Source organism: Taudactylus pleione, unplaced genomic scaffold, assembly GCF_031769625.1.
Source record: "Taudactylus pleione unplaced genomic scaffold, aTauple2 ptg000156l, whole genome shotgun sequence".
NCBI lineage: Eukaryota > Metazoa > Chordata > Amphibia > Anura > Myobatrachidae > Taudactylus > Taudactylus pleione.
Genome location: NW_028284558.1, coordinates 125,518 through 140,948, shown reverse-complemented (window position 1 = coordinate 140,948; position 15,431 = coordinate 125,518). Strand labels below are relative to the sequence as shown.

The following is a 15,431-nucleotide window of genomic DNA, read 5'->3' as shown; positions in this document are numbered from 1 at the left end:
AAAATAGATTTATTTGGGAATTCACTCAAAGTGAACTATTCAATAAACGTTCCACTGGGTGCGTGTTCCCATTATTTGTGCTTGCACCCTCTTGAGCTGGCGAGCACCCCAAACTTGAGCTGTTGGTAGCCCAAACTGCCGTTTGAGCAGCGCGTCCAGTAGTTTGCAGGGGTTTAGCTGCTTTACGAAGCTAATCCCGGTGCATTATGGTGCCCATTAGTAATGGGCACCCGTGGCACGCGCACCTTGTGATACAGACAACTGAAAGTCGCCCGCCACTTTAGATAGGAGCTGCGGGCGTGAGAAAACCATTGAATTCCCCCCAAAATATTATAATTTTAAACAAACAAAAATTCTTTAAAGTCATTTTCTTAATGACAACGAATGAACAAAAATACAGACAATAAATATAGCCCCTGGTGCAATCCGTTGTCTTCAGGGGTCACACAATTTTAATTGATTCGAGTTTAACTTATCCACAAGTTCAAATACTTCAACTGATTTAAAGATAAATAAACAAGCCTTTGAGTCACTGTTGGCACGTATCCAAACAAAAGCTTCCTCATGAAGATCAGTGAACATTTACATCAAATCTTAGAATGTGTGTGTGTTTTAGTAAGTAGCAAACAGAAGATGGATAAGATAATATATGAATATATTTCCTAGAAGCATACCTCCCAAAACTGAGTGCGAGGATCGGGACCAACAGGACAGGGGTGGTTGTCACATAATGTAGAGCACTCGGCTGCCCCTTTGCCCCCTCCAATCACCTTAATCGCTGATGCTGGTATGTGAAGCATCCATTTACTGTTCAACTGCCAGGCAGTTTGGGACAATTCAGTTGCGATTGTGATGACAGACCTCTCAAAGTGAATGTCCTGCTGTTTTCGGGACTGTTGGCAAGTTATGTGGCAACATTGAAGTTCATCAAAGATATGTGAGAAAGTATGGCACAACTGTGACTCCGCCTAGACTAGATTACCCTCCAAAACAAACTACCTATAAGATTGGGGCACTTGTCGAAGGCCTTGGTGTACGCCAAAAGGCCTATGGCAAGCATGACAGATATATTCTTCCACGGCTCATAATGCAATGGGAATGTTTCCCTGCATCATGGACAAACACTTGTCAACATAGAGGACAACATGGAAGAAGCTGGATGAGATGTAGACAAATCCTGGAGGAAAGCCTGTTGCATTCTGCAAGAAAAGGAAGATTTGCATTCGAATAGTAATAATGGGCATTGTACGGCAACAGGTATATTGGAGTGGATTCAGTACAAAAGAAATGAATGACCGTTAATGCCCAGACTGTAATCTCACTCAGAGTAAGTGTAATGATTTGAAAATTGCTGTTCACCAAAAAGATTTCATCCAATCGGATGGGGCCGAGCAATACTGCAAAAAGTAGTTTGTGTTAATCAGTTTTAAGAAAGAAATCCATTCTCACATCATGATTCAAATACAAAATGAAGTTGGCCAGGGTGATGGAGACATTATATACGAGGCAGAACCATTTCTGTACATTGATTGGAAATGCCCCCAGTACAGGACTTGATGCAAGAAATTTCACTTCTAAGTAAAAATGGTCTCAAAAAGTTAATTAATGAAAGATTTTGCCCCTCTCTCAGTTGAATGCCATAAATATCTGGTTGTGCCAGTGAAGTCTCAGATGGGTGCTGGCTGGAAAGGAATATTTGGCCCCGAAAATGTGTAAGTATCTCACACCTCTGCCTGGCAATATATGTACTTCTAGAAATGAATCCTGTACATGTCCCTGGGTGGCCAAGGCCTTGCTTATTTAACAAATGAAAGTCTGCAGTTGAAGCTTTGGTGGGAAGACTGGAAGGACATCCCTGTCAGACAGCTGCACTACTTCAATATAATCTGACAACTGTCACAATCCATTATTTATGAGAGGCGTAATAAATTGCTTTCAATTCATGCCTTATTCCCACAGTTTTTATGTTCAAACAGTATCAGGAATCTCATTATACTGGAGGACATTCTCAGCCCATGTTCATATGGTGAAAATCATCTCTCTGTTACTTGTGGCACATCGGATTGTAAGATCTTTGTTTCTGTAAATGGTGCGTTGGGCTGATGATCCAAACTATAAAAGACAGCGTATTCACTAGTGCAGATACCTCAGCATATAAAGCTATTAGCAGTCAACTGATGCACAAGGCTAATGGTGCATACACACGATCAGATTTTTCCTTCAGATATGAACGATAACGATTTAAAAATCGTTCAGTCGTTCATATCTGAAGGAAAATCGTTCATATCTGACATGCCTGAACGTTGGACGATCAACGATGCGCGTTCCCGATGGTCAGATAACGATATCTGACATCTGATGTGTTTGCAGTCAGACTTGGACGATTCCATTCATTTTAATGCAGTCAAAAATCGTTCAAATCGTTCAAAACTTTGGTAAAATCGTTCAAATCGTTCAGTCGTTCATCTGACAAATCTGACCGTGTGTATGCTCCATAAGATTGCCAATATATATAGAAAATGTTTATTAATAAACTACAAAATACATTAGAGACCAGGCAATGGGTTAAAAATGAATAAACACAATATAAGAAACAACTGGCAGGGGATAAGCTTTTTGTGCAGTTTAAAAGTTTAGACAGATAATGAATTATAGAAAAAGCTAATTGGGCTTCTAATTAAAGCAGGGTGCATGTTCCAACAATACAGGGACCACAAATTGTGTAAAATAAGAACAGTCTAGTCAAACCATAATGTAGAAGCAAAAGGTCCAGCCTTAGGGGCCACCAAAAAGGTATATGGATGCCCCAAATGCTGAGCCACAGAGCTGATAAAGTATTACAACTGCTGCATGGAGAGCCTATCTCCTGACAGCTGTTTCTTATTTTATTTAATATATATTTTAAATCCATTGCATTGTTTCTTATGTCTTTTGCGTTTTTTTTTTTTTTTTTTTATATATTTATTGTCAATCTGTTTTTTAAATTGAGCATTTTTTATAGATTTTTTAGAAATAAACAACAACAAAAAAAATACAATAAAAGTCAGAATCGACAGAAGCATATAGTCACAATATATATACACGACATGATATGGCATATAAACCATGTCGAAAATTTTCCCAGATCAAGAGAAATGGTGGATGGATTGTAAAAGGAAATGTGTGTACAGCAGAATAAGAAACCAGTGTAAATAATAGATGTAGGGGCTTATATCAGGTCAGAAATACAGTAGGAGCCAGCTACATTATACAAAATAACAGAAACAAATAAACAGCTATAAACATACTGGCCCAAACCACAGATGTGTGAATCACACTATCAAGGAAAACATGTCCTGCAAAGATGTAGCATCCCATCAGTATTAAAAGGATGAATAGCTCTCCATCCCCATAATGACTACTCAATTAAACCAACAAATAACCTACACTGTGCCACTATAAACAAAATAAATATCATGACTATAAAGCTGGAGGTAACAAAATAAACAAAGAGAAACACCAACAGTAAATTCCCCCCACCCTGTATAGCATGCCCCAACTACGGTACACTTGGATACCTAAATACCAGCTACAACTTATCTACAGACCAAAACAACCACTCAGCCCCTAGTATACCAAACCCAACTAATGGCATACATACACCCCTACCCGCCAACTAAATACTAAATATAAAAACCCTTCCCAAACATAAGTGGATAAAGGAAAATAAAAATAAAAGAAACCTGTAGCAAACTATAGCTGGTAGGAGCTATTCTTATTAAGACCTTAAAACAAGGATTCCCCAGCAAGGATACACTGCAGTGACATCAAGAATAAACAGTGACAATTCTAAGGCTATACGGCCTGTAATGGAAATAAACTACACACATTGTGGATAATAACGCAAAGAGTGAAAATAGGGAAATAAATCAGGAGAAATTAGAATGGTACAGTATATACAAAACGGACTACGAAATAGCTGGGAAAAAGTGCCAGCCACTGGGCCCACAGCCAGCAGAGCCCCTGGAACACAAACGGAGAGATCCAGGAAGGGCAGGAATTACTGAAATAATGCCATCCTGCTGAAGGGGCATTGGCAGAAGGAAGGCGCTCAGAGATGCCCCCAATAATAAAGCCCAGAGGAGAGTGTCAGGAGACTGTCCCATGACAAAGTGTTCTTTGAAAACAATGGGGCCATAGGAATCACAGAGCATCCGCGCTGAATGAGACTCGGGCTGCACGACCACTGTCCTCATGGACGATGTATTAGAATTATCAGTATTCTAGCAAATAGGATCCAATATATCAAACTGTTGCATCACATCAGGTAGCGGAGTTACCAGAACATGATGATGAGACACAGGAGGAGATTTCGTATCACCATCAGGCAGCTAGGTATCAGGCTTCCCCACGCTCTGCCCTAATGCGGGCAAGTCACAAGACAGATCTGCCTGCAGCTCCACAAGTTTATCAAGTACAGTATATGGTGTGTGCAATCACTCCCTGCCTGTAATACTTCTTGTAGAGAACACCAGATTGGAGGGAAGCACTGTGACCTTGTGAGGGTTGGCAGTCTGACTGCCCCATAGCAAATAACAAAACAAATTACCTAGGAATAAACCAGAAGTATCCACAGGCTGGCAGTCAAGCAGGAGCATTGCAAAAAAGTAGGTGTGTCCGGGCAGTGCAAGCAGCACTGCCTCAGGTGCCCCTCCAGGAACTGTGAGCAGCAACAGTTCCTATCAGCAGCAGAAGAAATACGACCTCCGGCCACTCAAGTTGGAAGACCGTAGTCAAGGCAGCTGTAACTCCTGGAGGAATACAGGCAAACTGGAGGAGAAAGCAAGCATAGTCGAGACAGAGTAGGAGACAACCCGGCAGGCAAGTAGAAGGTCGGATACGGCACCAGAGCAACGATCACTGGACCTAGTCAGGAGACAGCGTCGGAAGGTCAAGGATCAAGCCCGGAGTGGCCCCAGCCCAGACCGTAGGCTGGAGTCCACAAGTTAAGCTGGGCTGAAGTACATGGCAACAGCAGCTACAGAGAGAGATTGGTAGCAGGTTCCAAAAGACAGTGTAAACGCCTAGGCTCTCAAGGGTGCAGCCAGACAGCAGGCCCAGGGCAGACAGCAACGAACGGAGGCCACCAACAATGAGTGACATCTGTGTATGAATACCATCGGCAGCATCATTAACATGCAGACGCCCTGCTGCAAAAGATGCAGTTGTGGTTCTAATAGCGTGCACCTCTGAATCAGGCCCAGAGAGTTGGACTTTACAGTAATTGCTGAAAAGTTATATCTTCAGGTATTTAAGATAAATCAGACAATTTTTACAGACCTCCAATTGTCACTCGTGTTCTTAAATGACCTTTTTTGTGTTTTACATTGAAGTGTTCCTGTCAGCTATACGTAATGTACAATGTCATGTGGTATGAGCCAACACTCGCGAGACTGCAGAGCAAATCATAGCTAGAAAATGGGCATTGCCTCCACTTGTCTTCTTAAGAGCGTTTGATAAACCCTCCCCCCAAGGTGTCAGAGGTCACTGGTCGTTGGTGCATCGATTGGTACAGCCCACAGAATAGCCGCCCCTACTGCGCAACCGACTAAGGGCCGTATTCAATTAGTGGCGAAAATGGCAGTTTTTTTCGCCATTGACGAAAACGGAAGTTTTCGCAAAAAAAAACTGCGACATTTTCGCCCCCCCCCAAAAAACTTGGAAAATTATCACCAAAAAACAGGCGAAAAAAAAAAAAGGAGAAAAGTTTTCTCCATCCCAGACCAGGCAGAAAAAAAAATGCAAAATCGATGGGTGGTATGCGGTTTAAAAATTACACGCAGTCGCAGCAGGCGGGGTTTTTTTTACGGTTTTTAAAATTGTTTTTACGACACGAAAATATACTTGCACTCATTTTAACGTACCCCCAATTTACGTGGAACAGTAATTAACTGGAAAAAAAAATAGATTTTTATCTTTTTTCAACTTTTTCTTTTTTCCCCGCCAAAAATTTGCGAAGTCGTTCTTCGGCAAAGTACACAACTTATAATTTTTTTTTCCCAGTAATTTATCACATGTTTAGGCAAAAACAGGGATTTTGCATTTTTTTCGCCTGGTCTGGGATAGAGAAAACTTTTCTCCTGTTTTTTTTTCCGCCTGCTGACGTTTTCGCCTGTTATTTGGTGAAATTACACTTTTTTTTTTCCGCGAAAACGGCAGTTTTCACCGTAATTGAGTACGGCCCTAATAAGTTAAAGCAGATATCTCATTGGATGCTATGGGGTAGATGTACTAAGCCTTGGCGATAACGTGGAGAGAGAAAGTACCAATCAGCTCCTGTCATTTTACAAACACAGCCTGTAAAGTGACAGTCAGGAGTTGATTGGTTGGTACTTTATCTCTCTCCAAGACCTCTATGAGTTCTAATATACAGACATATGATTGCCAAGTTTTAAATGTACATGCTTTGAACCATGTTTTTAAACAAGTTTCAGTGAATTAAATGCTGATCTCTATACTATATCCAAGTGTTCAGGCCTGTGTTGTTTCCTGTCAGCTGATCTGAACACTGAAATGTACCGTATACATTTCAGTGTTCAGATCAGCTGACAGGAAACAACACAGGTCACATGAGTGATAACAGGGGCTCACAAGTCATGTGTGTGCAAGGTGAGTTCACTTACCACTATACATATCCTTGTGTACCAAGGATTCTCCCTGGCTGTTGTAGTATTGCATAGAGGACTGTGTTCTCTCATATCCAGAATTCGGCTCCCGGATTCCTAATAGTGCTGGTGAGGAGGATGTGCTGCCCACTGTACCGGGACAAAAAACAATAATAAAATCACTTCATTTACAGACGATCAAAACATACAATCATAGTGTGCAAGTAAGAGATAACTTTTTATCTATCGGATAGGTGAAAAACACGATTTCAACTTATTTAAACTTCTCAACACAGAAGGAAACGTTGACTGTGTTCCAGGATTCAGAAAAATTGTTTAATTGAAGCAACAAAAAAATGAATGTTGTCCACACAACTTACAACTGGATGGATTGCTTCACTAGCACTGCTGGGTCATCAGATGACTTTATACATGCAGGACTGCTGGTCGCTGTCTGACCTGGCTTTCTGTCCTCCCAGAAAAGTATTCGGGAGACGATGGTTGGGCCGCAGACACTGTGCAATGTTTATTTATTAACAGTTTCTTATATAGTGTAACATCTTCCGTTGCGCTTGTCGAAGTCAAATAATTGCATGTGACCGCAATTCAACTGTTATCGGACAATTTGGTCGTCCGCTGTATGTTGGTACAATCCGTGACGCACCATTGCGTGCGCACGCACCCAGTGTGCGCACGTAGCCGCACATTCGCACAACAATAAATAGCGAATAATATACAACACACACACACACTGACAAACACAATATTCATGCAGGGTTTAGCTAGTAATGAGAAACAGCTTCTGTATACATGTCTGAGAAAAGAAATCTATACGCCAGGATACTGTGAGTGTTTTACATATAAATTGAGAAGCCCCGCATACAGACTGTATACAATTGGAAAGCCGGCTGCCTTAACACCGGCAGCCGGCTTCCTGACTGTCATATCCCGGCGAGGCTGTAAATCCCGGGCGTCTAGATGTAGATGCCTGACATTTCCCCGACGTCGGGAGACAGGCACGCCCGGCATCCCGATCGAAGTGATGCCGGGCGCCGCGAGCGGACAGTCGCGGGGGGGGGGGGGGGGGGGGTGTGTGTGTGTGTGGGGGGGATGGGGATGGTTAGGTTTAGGGCACTCGGGGGGGACTCTGGGTTAGGCACCCCCCCGGGAGGGTTAGGTTAGGGGGAGGGAGGGTTAGGGTTAAGCACCCCACCGGGGGACAGGTTTAGGCAGCGGGGAAGGTTAGGGTTAGGCACCCCTAAGGTGGGTTAGTAGATACTTTAGGACGATTGGGATTTCCAGCGCTGTCGGGCTTCCGCTGCCGGAAACTCTGCGTCTGTCGGCCAGGCACTGCCGGGAATATTTCATACAGATTCCCATACAGACAAGTATGGCTGTGGCAATTGAAATATAACCCAGGCATTGATATGCACAATTGAATTTGTCTGAATGAGAAGTTAGGAACAAAGGCCCTCATTCAGAGCCGGACGCTCTGAGCAGAGCGCTCGCTCTGAATGAGGGCCGTCCTCCATAAAAATGGAATGTCCTCCTGGACGCTCGTATAGCTGTGGGTCACCACCCACAGCACATACGAGCGTGCAGGATGATGGTCGCGATGGTCTTGACCATCGCGACCATCGCCAGTGCGACCAGAAGCCTGTGGTCGGGGTTTTCGACCACAAGCCCTGGAGTGATTTTGGCTCTATCAGAGCCAAAATCATTCCCACTGACATTACAGTGGGGCCGGCTTCTGACGGTAGGCGTTCCCTTGGGAACGCCTCCGTCTGGCAGGCAAGCCCCCGGCACGCCCACCAAAGGGGGCGTGCTGTCAATCAACATCGACAGCACGCCCCCTTTGATCAGACACAACGAGCGAAGGAAAGTCCTTCGCTTGTCGCGTCTGGCGCATGCGCACCATCGACCCACTTGCGAGCGGACAGCCACTTGCGAGTGGGTCTGAATGAGGCCCAATGGTCGGAGGTTTGCTTAAGAAGTACTGACAAGTGTATGCTAAATAGGCAGAGGAAAACTTTTGAATTAGCTATCAGACGATGTGGCACCTACAAGCAGCTGTGGGTCTCTCTCCCCCCCTTACTTAGAAATAAACCTGATCTTCAAGCAACTTAGAATTTGGTTCAAGCAATGTAAATAGATAAAGCAAGGGATATATATATATATACATATATATATATATATATTAAATCCATCATAAATAGACTGAATTGCATAACACACACAGACTTACATGCATAACACACACTAAATAAAACATATAAATATATCAAAGCACAAAACACAAACGCACAACGCACATTAGCGAAAATATACGCAATATCCTTACACTTATACACTGCACACTTGCATAAAAAGGTTCCCTAGCATAAAGGTTTATATTTAAGGTTTTATTCATTATTAGCAATGTTATGGAATACATGTTATTTGATATCTGAGGTTTAGTACATGATAAGTAGACAGTGTTTGGTGTCATTCTAAACTACTGTGTATTTGCAGGCTTCCGGTTCCATCGGCAAGAAATTGCAACATATGTCTGGGAATTATGGATCATAGAGCGTTAGGCATTAAAATTTACTATGTAATGCAGCCAGTTTAGATTTGTTATTCAGCGGGAAAATGGACACAAGGAGCTCTTGGAGGCTGGACTGTGATCATACGAACTGACCTATGAACTGTACTGTAACAGAAGAACCAGGAAAAAGAACCAATGGAATCATGCCAACCTGTTCTATGGTATTGCCTATCTCTGTAAGGGTATATATGCAGGCTCTCTGAAACTAGGTGCCAGTCATCATATTCTTTCTGTTGACGGAGGCTTCACCTTTGATGCCGGAAATCTGGATCCAGAGCGCCTCCGTAATGCAATGACTGTACCTTGTGACTGTATAATTTGTTTGCGCTAATTGTATTTAGATCACAGCATGTAACTATCTGCTTTTGGTGAATATCTTTTTGTGCTTTGGAAACACAATCAAAGTCTGAAGAGTAATTATTTCTTGTGCGACTTATTACGCTAAATAGGGACATTTTAGAGTGTATGGATAGGTAGGAATCAATACGCTTTACAACTGGAAATATTAATAGAACAAAACTGGGAAACAACAGACAGAGGTAGGAAGGCCCTGCTCGCAAGCTTACAATCTATAGGGAAATAGGCATTGATACACAAGGATAGGCGCCATATATTGCATATTGTCCGGCCAGATTGCAGAGGCTCTTGGTGGGCTGTATGATCCAGTCACACAACAGTGTTCTCCACAGGCTGTTTACTGCGGGTGCATCGCCCCGGCAGAAACAGCCTACCGCCTGGCACTTTCCCCCGCCGACCACTGCTGTGGAATGCTGGCCTCTGAAGTGACGGAGGCTAAAGAGTCTCCGATCGCTTCAGAGGCAAGCTTTCCCAGTGATGCAGTGCGCGGGTGACGTCATGACGTCAACCGCGACGTGAGGAGCCTGCCCCGCGCGCCTGCTGGACCTAGTTAGATCCAGTCAGAGCGAGGCAGCGGGAGTGGGAGTGTGAGCGGCGAGCAAGTTAAGGTAAGTTCTGGGCTGGGGCCGGGGCCGGGACCAGAACCAGTCTGGGGGCACTGCCTAACGGGCACTATTCAAGCCTGGGGGCACTGCATAAGGGACACTTTACACCTGGGAGCACTGCATAAGGGACACTATTTAAGCCTGGAGGCACTGCATAAGGGACCAGCCTGGGGGCACTCCATAAGGGACACAATTTAAGCCTGGGGGCACTGCATAAGGGGCCAGCCTGGGGGCACTGCATAAGGGACCCTATTCAAGCCTGAGGGCACTGCGTGAGGGGCCAGTCTGGGGGCTCTATTTAAGCCTGGGGGCACTACATAAGGGGCCAGTCTGGGGGCACTACTTCAGCCTGGGGGCACTGCATAAGGGCAAAGCAAAACTACAGGGAGCAATGCGTAAAGGGGAAAACTACAGGGGGCACTGTATAAAGGGCACAAAAACAGGGGGCACCGCAAATAGGGATAACTACAGGGGGCACTGCATAATGGGCACTTTTGACTGAGAGCCAGTGGGGGAGCAGCCTGACACCCGTCGAGCTGGAATGGTAAAGGAGATACCCTTTTTCCCGGGGGGCGCATAATTGCGAAGGCCCCCACCCGGCCAGAAAAAATTTCTGGGGAGAACACTGCACAGGAATGTTGGCCAAAGGTCTGGAGGATGTGAAAGTGAAGAGACACCATGTGTGATGTGTGGACTGTACAGCTGGGTACACATTAGCAGATGTGTACCCAGCGCGATATTGTCGGCGACGGGACCCGGCATGCGGCAAGTGCAAACACACATGCTGGTGCCAGGTCCGACGGGAGGAATGTTTCATTCTGCAGCAGGACATCGTTAGTGACATACACCATCGGCCCTGCAGTAGGGGTGACAGACAATGTCGCTAACGACCCGCAGGAGCGCGCATATCATGGATACACAATAGATGATGTACCCGATATGTCGCTCCGATCTGCGGGATTGGCCGACATATCGCCAAGAGTGTACCCACCTTTAGAAGGGATGTAATTAGAAAGGTTTGGTCACAATCCGTAAACAGTATCTGAAGCTGTGTTGTCAGCATAGCAGTAGAGATAACTGCACACTAAGTTCTGCTGTAGTTACTTATGAACCAGGAATGCCCAGGCTGGTATCTTTTAAAACTCACTTGACATGTTGACTTACAAAGCTGTAGATACGATAAATTAACTCAAATAGGTATTTGCATAGGAATTGTACCTGCATTTACATATCATCCTTTCAGCTACAGGTAGGAGATTTAAAAACAAACAAATGTAATTTGATGATGTGTCAATTGGTCAATGTCACAGAGTGATCCACAGGGCATACCAATATACAGTAACAGAAGCGTGGAGAGACAACTAAGCATGGTGTTAATCATAAAGTAGGTGTGTGCAATAAAGAGTTTATACAACGCAGCTGGTGATCATAGGTCAGTATGGCCTTACAGTGGTACCGCCTCCTAGTGGATTGAAGCTGTATACACAAGATGGACGCCTCTACTGCGTATTGGTGGGGGTAAAACTTTAAACTATTAATATACACCTAGTACACTACAAGATAATATATATGACAACTAGACGAACAGATAATGAACATTGTCAAACTGCAAAGATGAATCAATAATGTAAAAAGAACAATGATAATAGTTATACTAACCCCCTTTATCTGACTATAAATAATTATAGCACAAGATGCATGAAACTACTTCTTACATCACAAAAGCAAATATCATTTAAAAACAAACCAGATAAAACACAAGCACACCGTGCTCTCTAATCAGACCCTGCATTCCCATTCCATATCAGCGTATTTACATTCAGCAGAACACAAACAGCACATCGGAGGAGGTTTCCAGGTAAAAACATGCCCGAGGCGCTCCGTGATTATTTCAGCAATACATCTTAGCATGCGAAGCTCCGCATACTGTCAGACTGTCTCCGTGTCTGCCAAGCACATTAATGGAAATGAGAGAGACAAAGACTGCAGGGACCAGAAACAGACAGACTTGTCAGAATCAGCAAACATTAAAGCAACAGTACTATCTCTATGCCAGACTCGTAGTGTCAGTGAGATGGGGAATCTGTGTGCTCAGTATATGCATGTGTCACCCAGAGGGTCTTATGTACATAGTATTACATCCAAGGCCGGTGCTAGCACTAGTTGGGCTTCACGTAGTGCCACTAATTCATTTTTTTTTTATCTCCCCTGCTGCACCACCCTCACTTCACACTTCCCAATCTGATATTTAAATGAAACACTCCCCTAATCTCATTGGCTGACAATTGGGTGGGGTGTCTTCTATTACCTAAACATGTCCAGCAGTCCTGCTCCCACTGTTGATGCAGGTGGAGTCCAGTTTGTGCAATCATGTGATCACAAACACATCACATGCGTCTTACTACTCACAACCCACCAGTGAGGACCAGTAAGCAGCATGTATGAGATTGCACAGACTCATGCTGCGTACACTGGCAGCGATTTTTTGGACGACGGAATGATAACGACATTGTTCAGTTGTCAAAAAAATCTTTCATTTTCAGGCCCAAAACAATGAACGATAATGACCAATGCGCGCTCCCGTTTGTAGTTGGTAGTTACTGTTCATCGCCCAAACCTCCCGTCCAACCTGACGATATTGTCAAGTTGAACATGTTGGGGATGAGGGAGGGAGCCCGGCACTGAACGAAATCGTTCTTGATTTTGTTCAGTGTTTCTGCTCAGTGTGTTTAATGGCACTGAGCACACCCCTGTCGGGGACACACGGGACGATATCGTTCATGGAGCGAATCATCCCATGTGTATGCACCTTAGCACCTGCCCCTCTGCCCGAACATTGCAATTCATTCTCCCCATCTCTATAAGTCAGAGTAGGAAGTGAGGGCAGGGGTAAATTCATTCTGCAGGAGGGGAAGTATTACTGGGAATGCTCATAGAGGAGAAAATACATTTAAAAGCTACCAAACACCAATGAGTGCACGTTCATCCTCCTGGTGTTTGGTAGCTGTTAAGGTAAGACCGTTTCGTGTATTTGTGTATCCTGTGTGTTGGGGTATGGTATCCTGGCAGGCGGGATACCAGTGGTCAGAACAACAGCGTCATCGCGACAATCAGATTTCCGACAGGATTAGGTAAGTATCCTAACCCTCTCCCTAACCCTTCCCTCCCACAGCCTAACCCCAACTCTTCCCTAGTGCCTAACACTTACTGTCGGGATTCTGGAGCCCGGTTTCAGACTGTTGTCTGGATTCAGTCACCAGTATTCTGACCGCCGGCATCCTAACCACATCCCATAAAATAAATAATCTATATATATATATATATATATATATATATATATATATATATATATATATATATTTGCTGGCAGTACGCATTTAAGCATAAAGAAATGGCCCTGGAGCCTTCCACAATGCTCCGTGCGGAACAGTACATGCAAAGTCAAGATAAATGGCGGCACTCACGGGTCTTGTAAAGTAAGAATCACGCTGACAACTGTGTCGCTCTTTGTTTGATGTTTCAATCCAGAAGACTTTTATCAAGAACACGTTGTTCTTGATAAAAGTCTTCTGGACTGAACTGTCGAACAAGAGTGACACAGTTGTCAGCCTGATTTTATATATCTATATATATTTATATTTGTATGTGTAAATATAAGCATGTAACACTGGGACAAGCATTAACTGTTTTTGGTTAAGCATATAGCGAAGGAAATGGATAACGGGGCAACATGTCCATAATTGCCCTTATATCCAGATCTTATCCATATCACAGCACAGCCCTTGGGTTAAAGGGGCATGGGATTAAGTTTTGCCTGGGACATCTAGTACATCTAGATCTGGTTACATGTGACTCATTTATCACCCACCTGACTGGATCATGGGAGACATTTGCTGATTGGTGGTGGATAAAGATGGGTGGGATTTGAATCGATCGCGCTCCAATGTTGAGACGGGCGTAATAAAATGAGACTGATTCCAACCATCCTGGAGAGAAAAGCAATATTAGTTAGATGCAGTTAGGACTCTGAAAAGCTGGGACACCCTTGCAATATGAAGCTTCTTTAATCCAAAGCCAGTTAAGAGTGTCCACTGAATCTAACTAGTTACAGGATCCCATTCCCACTTATTCTGTAATATAGATACATCAGAAGAGGTAGCCCTCATAACTTCCCAATAGCTTAAGGGGCACTTGGAAATATCTTAAGATTCAAGCAAAAACTAAGTAGTTTTAAGGACAGTAAATGTACTTATTGTTGGTTACACGTGTTAATACATTATTGCAGACCATATCGCTGCTCTGACAGTAACACAGTTCTGTTGTCAAGGACCATGCTGATATCTCCATAGCATTCCTGAGCAGCCTCTTACAGCCACTAAAGGCAGCTGAAAACCTCGTACTGGACAAGCTCATCACCAAGCTTACATTATCATAATCTCTTCTACATGTTTATTATGGTAACAACCGTCATGATTCATGAGCTATGATTTGATGGTATATTGTAATGGGAATACTTAACGCTGGTCTAATTTACACTGAGTTTTTATTTACTGCATTATTTATATTGTGGGAATTTTAATTTTATGTATGGAAAAATGAAACATTTGCTGTGACATTTCACTGACAAAGGAGCCAACATCTCAGTGTAGGAGCCAGCTAGCTGCAGTAACAGAGCGTTATATTAATTGCCCTGGCTACTGGACTCCTGGGGTTTGTCTAGCTTTGGCTTCAGTTACCTGTAGTGGACTACTTAACAGTAGGATATATAGACCAGTAGAAAGCAAAGGGATTGATGGATCATGCATTGCATTTTAATAGGATGGCTATGATATCCATTATCACTTCCTGGGTAAAAGGTTTTTCCAAAATTTGGAGCACCATGCCAAAAAATATTTTCCATTACACAATTGTGCATTACAAATCACTCCCTTGGACTCACTTGTCCAACACTGTTCCTGGCATGCAACCATTCATTACATTGTATAATACTGCTCTTCACAGTGACTGCAGGAAAAGGCACTTAGGGGTCTATTTACTAAGCAGTGTTAGGAGACAGAGTGGAAAGTGATAAGGTATCAGCCAATCAGCTCCTGCCATTTCACAGGCTGTGTTTGAAAAATGACAGTTGGGAGCCAATTGGCTGGCACCTTATCACTTTTCACTCTGTCTCCTAACACTGCTTAGTAACTAGACCCCTTAATGTTATGTCTCTGTGTAGGACATTTCCCAAACCATCCA

The 15,431-nt window shown here is 43.6% G+C and overlaps 1 protein-coding gene across 1 annotated transcript in view; it reads right to left on the bottom strand.

Annotated features, from left to right (window-relative positions):
* PKP4 (plakophilin 4) overlaps positions 1-15,431 on the bottom strand; it is a 105,235-nt gene that overhangs the window by 3,009 nt on the left and 86,795 nt on the right. Inside the window, exons 16-17 of the mRNA XM_088474773.1 lie at positions 14,062-14,179; positions 6,663-6,794 (exon numbers count right to left, since the gene is read on the bottom strand). Of these exons, the coding sequence (XP_088330899.1) occupies positions 6,663-6,794; positions 14,062-14,179 (250 nt within the window). The remainder of the gene's footprint in view (positions 1-6,662; positions 6,795-14,061; positions 14,180-15,431) is intronic.